Source organism: Mesoplodon bidens (assembly GCF_964165515.1).
Source record: "Mesoplodon bidens genome assembly, chromosome: 6".
Classification (NCBI taxonomy): Eukaryota; Metazoa; Chordata; class Mammalia; order Artiodactyla; family Ziphiidae; genus Mesoplodon; species Mesoplodon bidens.
This window is the reverse complement of record NC_138162.1, coordinates 85,608,034-85,627,069: the sequence shown is the minus strand read 5'-3', so window position 1 is coordinate 85,627,069 and position 19,036 is coordinate 85,608,034. Positions and strand designations below refer to the sequence as shown.

Here is a 19,036-nt window from a genome sequence, read left to right as displayed (position 1 = left end):
TTCCTGTTTCTTTGTTTTTTTTTTTCTTTTCTTCTGACTTTTCTTTTCATCTCCTCCTTCTCTTCCTACTTTCTTCCTCCTACTACCTGCTTCTAGGATTTTATTGTTATCATTTTCAAACAAGCTGCAACCTGTTCTATCTAAAAGTCACATTATACAGTCATGGTGGCCTAAACTTGGTGTTTGGTTATGCCGTGGGTTTGCACCAAGAGCAAACAATTATAGACCTGCCAGACTCCTCAACCTGTATTCTTTTATTTCCTGCAGAAATGTTTACTAGAGGGTAATTGCCAAATTTAAGGTCCATTAAATTGCTGAATCATCGCATTGGGGGTTTGTGTGCCCACATATGTGTGTGTGTGCTTCCCAGAACCAGCTGGTAATGATGAGATTGCAGCCACTGATCAAAACCACACTTCACCCGGCCTTTCATGTTTATGTGTATAAAGCCTTGATAGAGCCACAACTTGAATAGTGAAACAGATAACAGCAATTGTTCTTAGCTTAGGACGCGGAAAAACTATGCCTTAGGTTTTAAAGAAACAACTCTCTCCTTCTGGTGGTCATTCCATTTCAACTTTAATAAAGAATTGTTGCTTTCTATTTTTGTAGCCTAGATTAACAGCTTCAAGAATATCCTTTTAAGGACGAAAAATAGGAAAGGAACAGAGCCAGTTTTTTTCTTTCTTTTTTTTTTTTTTTTCTCTCTTGCCCAAAGAGTGAATCATCTATCTCCCAAAATGGTTACAAAGTCCGAAAGGAATTAAGCGGCTGTTTTGCTTAGGAAGAGGGATGGCCTATGTTGGGGGAAGGGGAAAGAAATTATTTTTTCTGCAAGATATAAAACCAGAACATTTCCTCAACCTTAGAGGGTTAATTATTTCTTTTGCCACATAAAGATAAATTTTATTCTTAAATTCAGACATTTTAAATTTATAAGATTACTAAGTGGGGCTTCCCTGGTGGCGCAGTGGTTGAGAATCTGCCTGCTAATGCAGGGGACACGGGTTCAAGCCCGGGTCTGGGAAGATCCCACATGCCGCGGAGCAACTAGGCCCGTGAGCCACAACTACTGAGCCTGCGCCTCTGGAGCCTGTGCTCCGCAACAAGAGAGGCTGCGATAGTGAAGAGGGCCACGCACCACGATGAAGAGTGGCCCCCGCTCGCCGCAACTAGACAAAACCCTCGCACAGAAACGAAGACCCAACACAGCCAAAAACAAATTTAAAAAATGAAAAGATGACTATTAAAAAAAAGATTACTAAGCATTTGAATAATATGCTCCCTTTTTATCACTGTTGAGGCAAAAATATAAGCTAAATTGTAATTTCTATTTTTTTCTCCTTCCTTCTCCTTTCCCCTTCCCACCCTCTCTCTATTATTCATCCTTTAATTTTTTTTTTGTTTCAGTATGAAAAAGAAAATGATCCCAGGTGAAACAGGAAAGAGGTTTAAAATCCCTTCTTGGGCTTCCCTGGTGGCGCAGTGGTTGAGAGTCCGCTTGCCGATGCAGGGGACACGGGTTCGTGCCCCGGTCCGGGAAGATCCCACATGCCGTGGAGCAGCTGGGCCCGTGAGCCATGGCCGCTGAGCCTGCGCGTCCAGAGCCTGTGTTCCGCAACGGGAGAGGCCACAACAGTGAGAGGCCCGTGTACCGCAAAAAAATAAAATAAAATAAAATAAAATAAAATAAAATCCCTTCTTTTCTGCTAAGAATTTATCATGCAGCATATGCCTTGACTGTGGTGAATGTTTTCCCCAAACAACTTCTGACTTCATTAGATCATGTCTAATATTAATGCACTGCAGTTGCTTTTGGCAAGAGGTCCTTTACTTCTCCATTCTTTTGAACAAAGAATATGCGGTTGATTTTTTTTTCCTAATGGAATGAAATGTTTGTTACTATTTTTTTTTTTTTCGGTACATGGGCCTCTCGCTGTTGTGGCTTCTCCCGTTGCGGAGCACAGTCTCCAGACCCGCAGGCTCAGTGGTCATGGCTCACGGGCCTAGCCACTCCGCGGCATGTGGGATCTTCCCGGACCGGGGCACGAACCCATGTCCCCTGCATCGGCAGGCAGACTCTCAACCACTGCGCCACCAGGGAAGCCCCAAGGGTTGTATTATTGACCTTATATCCATCAACCTTGCAAAATTTATTTACTATTTTAAGTTTATTTGTATTACTATTTGTATTACTAGTTAATTAATTCATTTGTATTAATGAATAATTCATTTGTATTTTCATTTGTAAGTTCATACACATACCATCTATGAAGAAGTCAGTTTTTATTTCTTCCTTTTCTTTCTTTATACTTTTGCTTCTTTTACCCATGTTATTTCTCTGTGCTAGGATTTACATTGAAGTGTTAAATAGAAATAGAAGGCATCTTTGTCTCATTCTTGATTCGAGGTGGAAGTCTTTCAATATTTCACAGTTAAATATAATGTTTGCTTTCCTTATTTGGTTTTTACAAATACCCTTCATCAAATTAGGGAAATTGTCTTCTATTTCCACTTGGCTGAGATTTTATATGATTAAATCTTGGATTTTATCAAGTAGTTTCATTACTTGACATCTACTGAAGTGGTCATTTGATTTTTCTCTTCTATTAGTGTGGTGAATTATATTAATTAACTTTGGAATGTTAACTTGTCCTTTAATTCCTAGGAAATCCCTATTTGGTGACAATACAATATCCTATTATATATTGCTAATTTGATTTGGGACTAGCTTTAAAAAACTTTTTTGCAACTATGTTTATGAGAGAGACCTGCCTCTACTTATTTCTTGTAATGTTTCTGTTGAGTGTTGGTATGAAGATTATGCTGGATTCAGAAAATAAGTTGGGAAGTGTTTTCTCTTTCTAATCTTCAGAAGAATTTGCATAAAATTAGTATTTTTTAAATGTGTGGAAATGTGGCTATTAAACTATGGATTCATTTTAAAATAAATACAAAACCATCCAGATTTTAAATTTCTTTTCCTGCCAGTTTTGGCAAGTTGAGTTTTTCCAGAAATGTCCATTTCCTCTAAAATTTAAAATCTATTAACGTTGTACTTCTCTTTTAATGTCGTTAGAATCTGTAGTATGTCACGTTTCATTCCTAATACTGGAAAATTATACCTTCTATCATTCTTCTCTCTCTTTTTCTTGAACAGTTTTTAAAAAACGGTTAGTCTTTTCAAAGTATCAATTTGTTGTTTTATTTTCTGTATATGTGTTTCTTTCCTGTGTCTTTAAGTTTTGCTCTTACCTTTATTATATCCTTCCTTATACATTTTTTTAGTTGAATTTTTCAGGTTTTTTTAACATCTTATGCTTTTGAGGATATAAAACTTCCTCAGAGCATAGCTTTAGTTGCATCTTACAAATCTAAATGTCATATTTTCATTATTATTCAATTAAAATATATTGTAATTTATGTTGTAATCTCTTCTTTTACCATGAGTTATTTAGAAGTGCATTGTTTATTTTTCAAACATTTGGAAATTTTCTAGTTTTGTTTTATTACTGATATTTAGACTATTTTCATGATGGCCACAGAATATAACTATGTGATTTTAATCCTTTGAAATTTGTTAAGGCTTGATTTTTTTGTCTCAACAGGTAGTTAATTTTGGTTAATGTCTCATTTGTATTAGAAAAGAAAGTATAGTCTGCCATTGTTGATAACAATGTTCAATTTATGTTAATTATGTCAACTTTGTTACTCATGTTGCTCAAATATTCTGTATATTTACAGATTTTTTTTCCTGCTGATTCTTAGAGTTGCTGAGAGATGTGTGTGCAAAATTTCCCACTGAGACTGTGTTTTTATCTCCTTCTTCATCCAGTTTTGCCAATTTTTTGTTTTACATATTTAGAAGCTATTAGGTAATGTTATTAGCTCATATAAATTTAGGATTGATGTATCTACCTGATGGTTGAATGTTTAATAATAAATACATATTTGTCTTAATTTCAAGTAATTCTTCTTGTCAGAGTCTACTTTATCTAATAATAGTATATTATATCAATGTTACATCTTTTTCTATTCTTTTACTTTGTTTTTCAATATCATTATATCTAAGGTGTGCTCTTGTAAACAGTATATTGCTATTGTAGTTTTTAAAATTCAGGTTCATAATTTTTGTCTTTTAATGGAAGTACTTTGTTTACTTGTTTGTTGTTGGTAAAAAACACATAACATTAGATTTACCATCTTAAACATTTTGAAGTGTATGGTTCAGTAGTGTTAAGTATATTCACATTATTGTGCAACAGATCTCTAGAACTTTTTCATCTTGCAACACTGAAACTCTATACCCACTGAACACTAATTGTCTCTTTACATTAATATAATTGCTGTAACATTTGGGTTTAATTTGTCATTTTGCTATTTGTTTTCTATTTATCTCACATTTTCCCCTTTTCCTCTCATTTCTTTGGTGCTATTACACTAAATAAGGACTTCTACTATTACATTTCCTTCCATTAGCTTACTAGTTATGAATTCTTTTTTAGAAAATTATTTTAGCATTATAATAAAGATTACAAAATACCATTAAAATCTCTTGTAAATCGATATTTTTGCCACTTGTCTGATCATCCAAGAACCTTAGAGCAATTTATCTCTACTTAGTTCATTCTGCAATTTGTTACTATTGAAATGTATTTTATTTCATTTTATTTTTTTACTAAGATTTTCTTTATTTTTTTGAAATGTATTTTAATTACACATATATTTTAAACTCCATATTATAAATGTTTTATATAGTAAATATTGATTTATTCTTACCCACATATTTATATTCTCCAGTGTTCTTTCCTTCCTGCATTTCTTTGCTTCCATCTATAAATTTCCCTCTGCCTTTACTGTTTTGTTAGTGTGGGTCCTTCTTGTGACAAATTCTTCCAGTTTATATTTCTGAAAATGTCTTTATTTTGCCTTCATTTTTTTCTTATATTTCAGTATAGAATTCAACATCAGCAATTATTTTATATTAGCACTTTGAAGCTGTAATTCCAATGTCTTCTGATTTTCATCATTTTAGATGAAATTAGCTCTCAGTTTTATTGTAGTTCCTTTGACAGTAATATATTTCTTTTTCTCTGATTTAAAACTTTTTCCCTCTGTAATTTTTAGCTGTTTCACTGTCGTGTGCCTAGAGGTGTTTTTCTTTGTATTTATTCTTATTTGGGTTCATAATTTATCTTGAGTATTAGAGTAGTATCTTTCATTAATTTTGAAAAATGATTGACCACTGTTTTTCAAATATTGTTTCAGCCCATTTTTCTCTCTCCTTTCCAAGGGGAATTCCCATTACATATATCTTAGACCTTTTTTCTATGTCACCTATGTTTCTTATGCTCATCTCTATATTTTTATCCATTTTTCTCTCCATGCGTCAGTGAGGATATTTTCTTCTAAGATATTTTTCAATTCGCTAACTTTTTCCTTGCTATAATCTGTTGTTTACAGATATTTTTGTTCAGTTATTAAATTTATAGCCTTAAAATTTCTTTTGAACATTTTATTTATAGATTCTAATTCTCTTCTGTAATTCTCCAGCTAATTTCTTTATTCCCCCGATTCTGTTTCCATTCTTTTTCTCAAGAGTTTTTTCCTCTGGAGTTTCCATTCATTTGTTTATATTTCCTTTATGCTTGGTAATTTTTTACTGAATGCTGAATATGTATATGCAAAATGTAGAGATGATGCTATAGATGATGAAATTCCTTTGCTATGGAAAGGATTTACTTTTGCACCTCAAAGGCAGTTAGAAGAGTGTCAGATAAACTTAATATATTCTGTGTTTGAGCTGATTCAAATCAGGATTTCAGGCTTCATGAAGACTGGTCTATTTTTGCTTCACCCTTTTCTTACAGGCAGGACTCAGCAAACTTTTTCTGTGTCGGATTAGATAGTAAATATTTTAGACTTTGCAGGTCTGTGGTCTCTGTTGCAACTATGCAACCCTGTCATTAAAGCACAAAAAAATCCATGAAAAATACGTAAATTAATGGGTGTGATTGTGTTCCAATAAAACTTTATTTATAAAAACAGGCAGTAGGTCATATTTGCCCTGCAGACCGTATTTTTCCAATCTTTATGCCAGGATGTGGGGACATTCTCTCCAGGGATCTCATCTCAAATCCTGGGATATTTAAGATTCCTCTGTGGAGAGCTCTAAGCTCCAGTTTTTGTCTCCCTACTTCTGTGAAACTGCTGTTAGATCTGCTAATCTTCTCAGGTGATTGGCTACAATATGAATTAGCAAACACTCAGAGGGGAAAAGCAACATCAAACGTTGGGTTTACCTCTTTGCACTTACTTTCTCTCCAGGATTGTAGCTTCTAAGATAGTCACCTGGGTAACTCTCTGATGCCTTCACAGATTTTTCCCAAAAAATTTATGTAGATTTTCTCCTTGTTCTTGGAACAAGTAATCTGGCAAACGTATGAAGATCTTTTTTGAAATTTAGATTCACCATTGCCTTAACTAAGAGTGCAAAAATCATCCTTATATTTCAGGTTTTATGTCAGAAATTGTCAGACCAAAGGGTATATTCAGAATCCAGTTGGCTACTCCCCGCCCCATCTTTAAATGATAATTTGCCTTGAATCTATTCAATTCCCTTCATACTGACTGCTTCTTCTTTAGTTCTCATCTAAAACAGCCTTCTGATTCTCCCAGTATGCCTTGTCTAATTCATTTCCTCATGGTAGCCAGAGTGAGTCTTAAAAAACATAAATTTGAGCATGTTACCTCTCCCTGCTTAAAATTCTAGTGATTCTCCATTTCCCTTAGAATATGAAAGACAAATTTTAAGATCACTTGAAAGGCCCTTCAGGACCTGAGCCCTGTTTACCTCTCCAACCTGATTTTTCAAACATTTTTCTTTAAGACTGTACTCTCTAGTTCTAATTAATTTCTTTCCATTTCTTGAACTGGCCAAACCCTCTCCCACCTCAGTGCCTTTGCATATGATCTACCTGGGTCATGATGTCCCTTTTACCTTGCCTTCACCTTAAGTTCCTAGTTATCATTCAAATCTCAGCTTAGCTTATTAACTCATTCTCTAGGAAACCTTTTTTGACTTCTAAATTCTTGACTAGATTCAGAGTACTGTGTATTTCCTCAGCAATATTCCTTATCCCCTTATATTGAAAATTTATGTGTTTACTTCTTTGTATCTCCTAAACTACTATAAGCTTCAAGGGGCAAGGCTAGCTCTAGTCCAGTCATGAATCATTACCATCTAGCACAGTGCCTGGCTTATAATAGGTGTTCAGTAGTTCTTTGCTAAAGGAGTGAATGAATGAATGAGATGCTTTAAATGTGTTTTGGCAGTATTTATTTTTCATTATGATGTTTACATTTATTGATTTTTAGTATATAACCTTATAAGCTGGGAAAGCAGTATTATTTCTGTTTTTAAAATAGGCAAATAGGAACAGAGCAGCCGGATGACTTGCTTGGGATTTTTCAGGATTTTTAATGGTGAACGTGTATCTATTCTCTAGGTTCTATATATCTCCAGGTAGATGGCAAGATTATGTACCATAGTTTTCCCTCACTCATTACTTCATTTCTCCTTTTACATTCTTACCACTTTCTTTATTTTTCTTCCCCCTATATTATCATTTAGGCCACACTGAAAGCTAGAGAGATGGTGACACCCTGATTAATCAATAAATTTGAGGATTTTTAGAGAGTTTAATCATTCATCATTAAGCAAAACTTCCATTTCCCCCATGACTCTGTGTTAGTCTGGCCTCAGGGTGCAGGGGAAGGAGATGTGACAGGTGGTAACTCTTCCCTTTCAAGGTGAGATTATGCATAGAAATTCCAGGAGTTTGTGAGAGGTCAGTCATTCGTATTATCAAATCACTTTGTAATTGAAACCCGTGATTTAGAGCCAGTTTCTGAATCCTTATAATTAGATATTAGTAAATAACTTCAAAACTGTGTGTGGTACCTGGAAGATTGGGAGTGGATTTGAGGTTCACTACCTTATCAGATTCCTTTGGTGCTGACAATGAGGCTATGAAATCATTTAATTTTTTTAAACATCTTTATTGGAGTATAATTGCTTCACAATGGTGTGTTAGTTTCTGCTTTATAACAAAGTGAATCAGCTCTACATATACATATATCCCCATATCTCCTCCCTCTGGCATCTCCCTCCCACCCTCCCTATCCCACCCCTCTAGGTGGTCACAAAGCACTGAGCTGATCTCCCTTCATTTAATTTTTAAAAGGAGGAAGTTCTTGTGTGAAATCAGCAATATGATGAGTGGAAACAATCTTCTCTGTGATCTCTTAAAGAGATTATTAAAGGGAAATATTAAATCATATTTAATATCCTTAAATAGTTTATCATTAACTTCCATTCTGAAATCATTTAAAACCAATGTTTATCACTTCTGTGTATCTGTGTGGGGTGGGGGAAAGAGACAGATTTTGTTCCTTTATGTATAACTCTGCCCTAAAGTGTGCCATAGTCAGTTCAGTTGTTGGGATTAATACTCAGAGAACAATGAGGCAGGACAGACAGTATCTGAAGGGTTTTCTAAAAACTGTCTCTTGAATGTTACACAATGAGGCCGCAGGCAAGAATCTGGAATCTGGAAGTAGAAGCAGAGATTGAGAGACCAGAAGACATTTATTTTTCTGGGCCCCATCCTGGCTTGACTGGAAAGTTTGAAGGCGATTTTATTCATGCCTTTCAGGTAGCATCCTTTTCAAGTGGATGGCCATGGAACCCAAGAAGCTCTCAGAGAAGCAGGAGGAAATTCTTTCTATCCTGGAAGAAAAATTTCCTCGCTTACCTCCCAGAGATGACATTATCAGCGTCCTGCAGGAGACCCAGTTCAGTGCTCAGGGTGAGTGACTCTGTCCCCCAGCTCTGTCTCAGCTGCTGAGGAGGGATGGTTTGTGATGTGGAGTGTTACGGGGCCCCAGAAGGTGAATTTGAGTGTGGCTTCACGTTCTTCCCTATTGCTGGAGGTTGTGGAAGATTTGCAGGCATACCGTGTTGACTCATCTGGAAGCAGACAGTCTGTGCTGCAGGCTTTCCTCTGAGACCTTCGTGTTTGGATGTGTGGTTAATCCATGCATCTAATGGGCACCCCAGATGCATCATCACATGAAATCCCTGTGCTGAGAGGGTTCTGTTTTGAGCATGTGGCAGGAGCAATGTCAAGCACAATGAGATTTCATCAATCAATTTTAGAAAAAAATAAGAGAAAAGACTCTTAAGCAGATAAAAGTGTTCTGTAAGTCTAGGCTTTGTCAAGAGAGTGGATTTCCTGGATCAATTGTTTAATAATAATAATAATAGCTATAGTTCATTAAGTGCCTAATATGTACAAGGTTCTGATGGTATACCTTTGCATGAATTAGAGTCCTCGCGACAACCCTGTCAAGTGGAATTATTTATTATCCCTGATTTCCAGATGAGAACACTGAAGCACAGAAAGGCATCTTTGCTTTCCCATCATCACACACACAGCTAGGAAGTGGCCAGGCCAGGATTTAAACCCAGACAGTCTATCTTTAAGGTGCATAGCTTTCTCCCTTAGTTCGGGATCCCTCGGGGCAGAGCCTGAGGCAAAGCAATTTATTTGGGAGGTGATCCCGGAAAACACTGATAGGGCATGGAGCGCTTTAACAAGCAAGTTAGCTTTGTGGGAAACCAGGCCTTCATCCCGCTAGGGAACTCTGGAAAAGAGTGTAAAATTGCACCGCAGAGTTTTCCTACCCGAGGGGTGCAGTGGCATGTTGCAACTTGTTTATCAGAGCTCCAAGAGCTGATTGTTAAATTTTCAGGAATTTTGTGAGTGGGTTGATGTTGGGTTGGCAGGTTGAAATCAGTCATGGTAGAAGTATTGACAACACAGAAATGAACACTACAACTCAGGTTTTGTTACGAGTATACCACTGGAATGTTGAGGAGTACTTAGTCCCAGGGGCTGTTCATTCCCCCCCAGGGTGGGCTCTGGCAGCCAGAGAAAGCCCTCAGGAAAAGAGATGCAGGTGCTAGTGGTTGAGGGTTGGGAAAGTCTGAGGAAATGTGGACGGGACACTGACGCACCTGCCACACCTTCTGTTACATATGCTCTTGTGCATGTGCACATGATGTACGTGGATGTATAGCTGCATGATGGTATGCATTTTGTCCTTCATTTTCAAAATTAGACCAAACTTTTAATGTCACTGTATATTCTATAAATCATTTTACACTGTAGTATGATAGATTGAAGCCTTCCAATCTTCAAGCCGAAGAAAAATATTTAGTACTTATCTGTTTCTCCATACTGCTGTGATCGACAGTGTTCTAAGTTGGAAGGGCAAGTAGTTGACTCTGCTGTCTTAATATGGGTAGGAGATACGTGCTTTACTGGCCTTTACTGTAAGTCTTCTTCTCAAGAGTTTAGGCCTAAACTGATATAATTGTTAAGCCAAAGCCTTTCCTGTTTTTCTGTGATAAATTTTATTGAAGCACATTGGTCAGCTGACTAAAACTATGCAGTTCTGGATAATTTATCCCTTCTGGATCATTCCTCCCATCACTTAAGAAATCCTCTATCTCCTGTTGCCAGAGCCTATTACAAGGGTGACCAACTTAATTATGATAGTTTTATGGGTCATATTTATAAAGTGCATTTTGAGTAAAATTACAGTTGAAAACGTGGAGGCTCACCTTAATGCATCCGGAAAGCAAATTGTGGCCTTCTTAGGTATTATTTGGTTATTTGCTTGGCTATGCTAGTTTTTTTTTTTCACCTCCTCCCCTTCCCTTCTCTGCTTTTGTCTGCTATGGGCTTCCAGAGTCTGACCTCTGAGTATTTGATCTTCTGGGCTCCCTTGAAGATTACTGGTTTCTGGTTGGATTTGGTCCATGGGAAGAGTTAGAAACATATGGGGCGTGGGAGTCAAAGGAAGGAGAAGAGGCTGTAATATTTCTTCCCTGCTCCCTTCCTGTTTGGTGCTAAGTTTCTGGCAGCCCCTCTTCTACTGTTCCAGATCCCTGTTTCCCTCCTTTGAACCTCTGCTAGTCTCTGGATGCCTCACTATCTTTTATTAGTTTTCTCAGTCCCGCCCACATCTCTGTAAGAGTCCTGCCATTAAAGAATCTTCTTTTGCATCCTGAGGGGTGAATGCTATTTCCTGCTGGGATCCTAACTGATGCAAACATTGTCAGTTATGTGATTTTTTTGCCTTAATATGTGTGTTTATTATGGTTAAAAGAAATATGAGAGGGGAAATACTGAAATTAACAGGGTGACTTCTTTAGATAATCCCTTGATATTACCAAAAATGTTCCCCAAGTATAACATACTGTTTTTTTTCTCTCATCCACAGGTTTAAGTATTGAACAGACAATGCTGAAGGATCTGAAGGAACTTTCAGATGGAGAAATAAAAGTGGCCATTAGTAGCGTGAACATGACCCTGGAGGTAAGGGTGGGAAAGCTTTTTCGGCAATGACAGATTGCATACAATTGCATTCTGAGAAAATGGAATACGATTCTCTCTCTTGCATAAGTTAGTGTTTTGCTGTGATATATTTCCTTCTTTGTGGTATATTTGACTAAGAATGGGGGTTATTATTTTGGGTGAAAACACTATGCTAAACCAATGAAAAATGCCAACCAAGATGAGTGCCATTTCATTCATCTCAGTAAAACAAAACCTAAAACATAATCACATACATATACATGTATGTGTATGTATATGTATATCCTGTTTAATAACAATGATTATACATGTGATTAGATTCACTTCCTTTTTCTGTGTACTACCCTGCACTGTCCATAGATCTGTTCTAAGAAACCAAGTTTTCCTTTGGCTTTTGTAAGCTATTTGGATCCATGTCATCTTGATAAGCAATGGTGACAACTCAAGTATTAATAAGACCCTCCTTCCAATCTGTTAAATGAATGATTCAAAGTGAATGCAGCTCTTGACTTTGTATGTTTCCTTGGTAAATTGTCTTTTGTCTACTTTGGGGCTTTTCAGTGACTTGCATGTTAATCCTAATTAACGTAACTAATGGGAATTATATTTTACAGAGGCACATTTATGCCATACAGAAGTCTGAGTATTTTTTACTGTTATGTTGCCTTGATCAAGCGATCCACCTTTAATTGTGGCACTGAACTCTCAAGTCAAGTTTATGGAGATAAAAATTGCTGTATAGGCATTTTGTCTTTTAGATTTTAGAACTGTATGTTGCTATTCTTTTTATTTTTCTTGTGGTAATGGTGACTGTATCACTATGTATATTTCTAGGGCATAGCAGGCACGCATGGGATATCCATGCTTCGGAAAACCCAAGCGCAAAAAAGGTGCCTTTTTCTGTGATTTCTTTGTAAAATTGTTCCTAGGTGTTTTGATATCGTAGTTCGGCTTGTACATCCATATGAGTACCAAGAGGCAGAGTGTTGTCGCTAAAGATACTCACACTTGCTGGTGATACAGTTTACAGACCACATTCTCACTGCATATAGAAACTCAACTGTTTCTATGGACTTTCGAATTGATAAATGCTCCATATAATTAGACAATGATGTGACTCAATACAAGAAATACATGCAATTTGGGATGTAGTAACTAGATCATCACCTTCAATTAGAAATCTGCTTTGTGTCTAGAAATCCAAGGAAGACATGGATCTTGCAAGGGTCAGTAGCTTTGAGAATCATTTCTACCAGTTCAGGCCTTAGGGTTGTCTTGCTCTTTTCCCCCTCCCGTTTCCCTTCATTTAATGGCATCTTATTAGGATTTAAATGCCTTGTTTGGAATTCCGTTCTAAATTAACATAGAGCATCTTGTAATTGCTTAGGGAACTGTCTGTAGTTAGCAAATTATTTTAAGGCTATTATTATTATTACAGACTTACTGTAGCTTTAATGTACCTTCATTTATATTGTAGGGGTATACAAATGGCTCTGTCAGATATGTTAAACTGTAAATGTTTATCAAGCTGAATAAATGATAAAAAGATCATCTTAATTTTGACAGTAATTTACATAGAGGGCCAGTAATTAATCAGGCAGCTAAGTACATCTCTGGAAGAGCGATATGATCTTCTGGGAGGAGGGAGAAGGACATTTATACATATAAAGAAGGGTACACAGATTAAACTCTAATCAGCTGAATGAGAGCTTTTCACTTGTGCATAACAGGGATATTAAAGATAACTGAGAAATGGAGAAGGAACTCCTTAATAACATTGTATATCTTCTTTGAGAGAGAAAATGTACACTATTTAATCTTTTAGTTGGAAAAATCCCCAAGTTAAGGGCAGAGTTTGGTTTTCTCCATAGATCATCCTATGATACAGTGGCGTTTTCACAGTCTCTATCTATATTTGATTATATTTCAATATTCCTTTCCCATTCTCATTTTAAAATAATGACAGAATTCCCCCTGTCTTATTTTGTGTGTTTTGGAACAGCTGTCTAATAGCCCTTTAAATCTAGATATATTCTCAAAGAAATTTTCTTAGTTCCTATGACTTTCTAAATCTTACTTGTCCTTCAAAGCATGGTCAAGACCTAGCTACTTCATGATGACTTGTAGAAATTATCCATTTTCTATTACCCCTTGCTAAACTAACCAACTTAGGACTTAAATATATACTATATCTTCCATTAATTTTGAACTTGTTTCAAAAATTTAATCATAGTTAGACAATATTTTAAGTTAATTGGGGATAAAGATGGTATTGTTGACTTCTATCTCCCTTTGATTTCCTGGCACAGTGCTGGGGACATAGTAGGTACTTGGTTAATACAAATACACGTTGGTGTCTGCCATTTGTTCCTTTGATATCTGATTTTCATTTCCTGTTAAATTTAAGTAAGTCAGCTAGGAAAGCAAAGCCATCTAGCTGTGCATCCAAGTCAGTTTACTTTGTTTCCTTCCAATCGGTTTCAACTGTAGCTGAAGGCTGAGATCAGATAGATAAAATATGGCCCACATATTTATCAGTAGAACTGCTTATCCAGCCGTCCAAAATTCGAATGGGTTACTTGTCACTGGAAGGAATCAACTGGAAGTTCTGTGTGATGTCAGGGCAATGGGAAAGAGGATTCCTTACATTTTCAATGGCCCTTTGCAACTCCACAGTTGTATGTGTCATGGCTTTTATTTGCCTGATGACCCAGTTAACTTTCTTGGGTGGAAATATTGAGAAAATAAGAAGAATTTGTCTCCTTGCAACATATATAGAATGTCCTTTGGAGGGAAGCACTGGTTTGGGTGGTAGAAACCACTGCCTTTGACAGATGGGTTCACTCGGCCCTCTACGTTATAAAGAGAAAGCTACTAAACCTTTTGTCTCTCCTTTTTATTGTAGTATATCTCACAAATGATAGTTCTAATTAAGGTTATATGGGTTATTGAAAATCTACCATTGAAAGTAAATAATTACAATAATACTGAGTTTCAGTGCTTTGTTCGATATGTGAGGTCAGAACGAGTGTGACCTTGAAAAGCAGTAGATAAAAAAATGGCTATATCAGAAGCATGGCCAGAGGGCTAGTTCTTCTTACAGAGAGGACTTGGAAGCTAGGACCATGGAAGAGATACTGCAGTCCCATTTCCCATGGCCTCCGGTTCATTCTGAGTCTGAATGTAGCACACATCCTGTGGGGCATACACACCACATATAGGAATCCACTTCATTCATTATGGTTGTACCTGATCCTTTGTGCCCTTTTCATTGTTTGCCAATTTGATTATCAGGAAAGAGACACAGGTGGTTTTGATTTTGTTCTAATTCTGCATTTTAGTGGAGGAACCAGTAGAGAGAGACAAAGGTTGCCAAAACCCAAATCTATGTTAAAAACTTTAAATAGTAAAGCCTTAGGGAAAAAAAAGAAGAGAATTTATGGATATTAAAGTATGTGCTTAACTGGAACAAACTTTGCCTTTATGCTCCATTCGCTCCAGCAGAATGGAGCAATTATACATCCTGGGCCTACTTTACTCCTTGTAAAGCAGTATGTCTAGATGTTAAGGGAAAGGAACAAATCTTTCCATTCCAATAAGGTGCCAGTGAAGCAAATGAGATTGCTCATGGCAACACCACATGAATAGTTCCCTTGCCAACATCAAGTATTATTACATCTCCTTTAAGCATTTCCCAAAAGGCTGTAAGTCATTAGCATCTTTCTTCAGGAAGAACAATAACCAGGCACTGACTTGATCACTTTTGTTATGACCAATCATGTTATGATTTATTCCCACATGTATACTGTGTCAGTTTGCTGCCATAACGAAGCACCACACACTGTGTGGCTTAAACAACATAACTTTATTGTGTCACAGTCTGGAGGCTGGAAGTCCAAGATCTGGTATTGGCAGGACAGGTTCCTTCTGAAAGCTGAGAGAGAATCTGTTCCATACCTGTCTCCTAGCTTCTGGTGGTTTGCAGGCAATCTTTGGCATTCCTTGGCTTATAGAAGTACCACCTTGGTCTCTGCCTTTGTTGTCACATTATCTTCCCCCTATGCATGTCTCCAAATTTTTCCTTTTCATATGGTCATTAGTCATATTGGATTAAGGCCCACCCTGATGACCTTATCTTAACTATTATATCTGCAATGACTCTATTTCCAAATAAAGTCACATTTTGAGGTGCTGGAGGTTAGGACTTCAACATCTAATAAGACTGTATGAATGAACCTATTGCCTGCTAAGTACATTTCATCTGTGGCTCCCACATGTTTTTCTTTTAAATCAATTTCCTTCAAATGAGGAAAAGTGGGGATTTCCAACTCTTGAAATTTTTTGTCTCCTTTATTCATAGCTGGAGTCTGAGGAAATAGCTCCAGCCTGTTTTCTCTCTGAGGCCCCCTCCTGACGAGACACTATGCTATTTGAAACCTGGAATAGAACACATGGGATGCCCTGCACAGCGATTACCAGCCAAGCTGCACCTTGGAACACTGAGGGAAAAACTCCTTTTCCCTCCTACCAGCCTTTTCCCTTAGCATTCAGAGCACGGACCAGAATGAATTCCCAAGATCACTGTTAAACTTCTCCCTAACGAAAGTGAACATTTTTACTCAGGCTGCAGTGAAGCATCTTTGAACCACTGTAACAGGTGATTTAAGACTCAGCGAACCAGTATGAAACCTGGTTTACCAAATTTAAGCGTGCAACATGATTTTTCATTGTCTGAGCTTGGAGTTTTTTGGAGTTCAGGATGAAAATACCTCTAGAGTATTTACCTACCTTATTTTGTCGTAAAATGCATAGTAATATTTGAGGAAGTATATATTATTTTTGATGAGCATATTCTTCAAAATGCCTAACGCTTATGCTGGAGGCGATTTTTTGAAGCTGTTTGGCTAACCAGTGGAAATATGTGTAACCACTATCTCTGTTTCCTTTTGGGTCCAGGGCTGCCAACTCCTACTTGCTAAGATGGAGTTAACATTTGATGACAAGTGCTCACTGTGTATCAGGCAGTAGAGTAAGGACTTGCAAGCATTGTCTTCTTTAATCTTCCCAGCAACCCCATGAGGTTGAGCTGCTATGAGTACCCCTGTATTAGTTAAGGTAACTCTAACAGCAGTAACAGGTAAACCCCAGATCTCAAAGACTCAACACATAACTTATGCATTTTTTGCTCATGCAGCAAAATCCAATTTAGCGTTCCTGGTTGTGTGGCCAGGGGTGATTCAGAGACCATCTTTAACGTGCGGCTCCCAAGATAGCCTGAGACATCTCCATCCATCCTGTCTCTCAAGATGGAGAAGAGCTTGGAGGGCCAAAGGTGGGAGGCTTTATGGATATTTTCAGAATGTAGCATCTGTCACTTCTGCTCACGTTTCATTGGCCCAGTCACATGGTTGCATCTGACTGCGGGGAGGCTGAGAAATGCAGTCTAATTGTATGTCCAAGAAGAAGAACCAGTTTGAAGAATAATTAGCCAATCTCTGCCACAATCTCCATCTTGGAGGTGAGGAAATTAGAATCTGAGAAGGTTAAATCATTTGTCTAATACAGAGCTGGGACCAAAATCTGGGTCTGTTCTGCCCAAGCACTGTGTTTACTACTTGGGATATGATGCCTGCTCGGGGGTTTGCTAGTAAGTCATCAGCTGTCAATCATTGCCGCGAACTCCAGGTGTTGGACAGCCTCAACAGACATCCGTAAGCAATCCTTGGTTGGAACTCTTGTTTTCCCTACTCTTGGTACCAAGCCACTTCTTGTTTATGTTCATATCTTTGCTTCTTTTAAAAATCATTTTAATTTTTGATCTGTAAACATCATCTAAGTATTCATAGTAAATGTAATTATCAGCCCCTCATATAGAGGAGATTTGGAAAAATAAGTCAAGTAGATAAAAATAATAAGAAAAAAGATTATGAGGTGAGGGATAGGACACACCATGTAGGAAGGAAGGAATTCTGATTTTTTTTCTCTGCCTGCCCCTGGAATTCAAGGACATGGGTATTCTGGTTTACCTTGTTGTAATGTAACTTTTTCAAATGTGTTTTCAAAGTAGCAACCCAAATCAGTGAAAAATTTTAATGGTAGAAATTTTTTATGGAAAGGAAACAGTATTACTTTGAGCACTATGGTAATTCCTAATAACGAAATTCTGAGTAGTTGAGGTGTTAGGAGTTCTCAATTCATACCTGGCTGAAGAGTCCAAAGGGGTTTAAAGCAAATGACAAACATGGTTAGGTGACTTTCACTGTGTGAATTTAACAGTCAGTGTGTGTGAGTCGTCTGAAGTGTGAATTATAATTTGAAACTAATTTAGAGCTAATAATTCATAGCTTCTTGAGGACAATGGCAGGATAAAAAAGTGAAACCTGAAATCAGAAAAGTAGACTTGCATTCCTACTCGGAGCTATGAGCACTTCTTGGTAATGAGACGTAATTGAAATGAGGGAATCGAAATTCCCTATTTAACGAATGGTTTATCATATCAGCTGCAATAGCACTTTGTCTCTGGGAATAAATGTACTAGGCAGCTGAAGCGTATAATATTTAGAATCCTTACAATTTGTAGGTACGTAGCTCCTTCTGTAGCTCCAAAGTATTTTAAGATACCAGATGAAGCCTGCAAAACTGGCCTATCTAGAAATACCTTATAATGGAATTCCTGTTTTGTATTTACAGCTAAACTGAGGTTGGAGGCAACTTGATGTTTTTGCTTTTTTTACCTATTGACCAGTTTCAAATGGATTTAAGTGATTCACAAAACTTGGCCTATGTAGCCATACTTCTTTATATTTATTTCCCTCAATGGTACAAAATACCTCAATACTCAGTATTTAGAGATCGTAAAGTTACTCATTATGCACTGTGCTTTCTTTGCTAAGGGGTGGTGCCCTGGACACTTTTCCTTCTCCCCTGAAATACTATAGAAGTGTATTTACATGGAGGAAGTGGAAAGGGAGGAGCATAGAAAACACAGAGCCTGCCCCAGGCATAAACTCTCCTCAGGGCCCAGAAATCCCCACTGACTTCCCTGGGCAACTGTGAAGTGGGAACGCGATAATGAGATCAGATGCTATGAGGACATGGCCTCATCAAGAGGCTGTGGGGAAGTTAGCCTCAAAAATGGCTACTGGGCGTGGGGCAGAAAGGAAGAAAGCTGTGCAGGGAGCTGCATGCCACTCCAGGAAGCCCAGATGGGGTTGATTGCTATCACAGGGTAGAATCCATGTCCCATTTGATGGTATTTTACTTGCTGCATCGCTGGTGGACAATATGATTCAGATTTACATGCAAATGTGGGTGTGTATCATCCATAACCACTCTCTCTTTTCATTACATCCCCACCCTGCAATGTGCCCATGCATCCGCTTAGCACCAAGGACATGGAACAAAACAGAGCTGTGATACCCCAACCTAGGATTCCTGAGGTCATGAGGTGTGGGGTCCAATTGGCTCCCCCCTCACTGCCTTCTCAGAATAAAATGGTGTTCCAGTTATCTACTGCTCTGTCACAAGCCACCCCCAGAACCTCGAGACTTAAACTAAGATGTTATTATCTCTCATAGTTCTTTGGCTTT

The 19,036-nt window shown here is 37.6% G+C and overlaps 1 protein-coding gene across 4 annotated transcripts in view; it reads left to right on the top strand.

The window, feature by feature from the left end:
• Positions 1-19,036, top strand: part of PRUNE2 (prune homolog 2 with BCH domain) — a 270,129-nt gene that overhangs the window by 62,153 nt on the left and 188,940 nt on the right. For all 4 annotated transcript variants that reach the window (XM_081236833.1, XM_081236832.1, XM_081236831.1 and 1 more), the window contains exons 5-6: positions 8,718-8,870; positions 11,353-11,447. In XM_081236833.1, the coding sequence (XP_081092959.1) occupies positions 8,718-8,870; positions 11,353-11,447 (248 nt within the window). The remainder of the gene's footprint in view (positions 1-8,717; positions 8,871-11,352; positions 11,448-19,036) is intronic.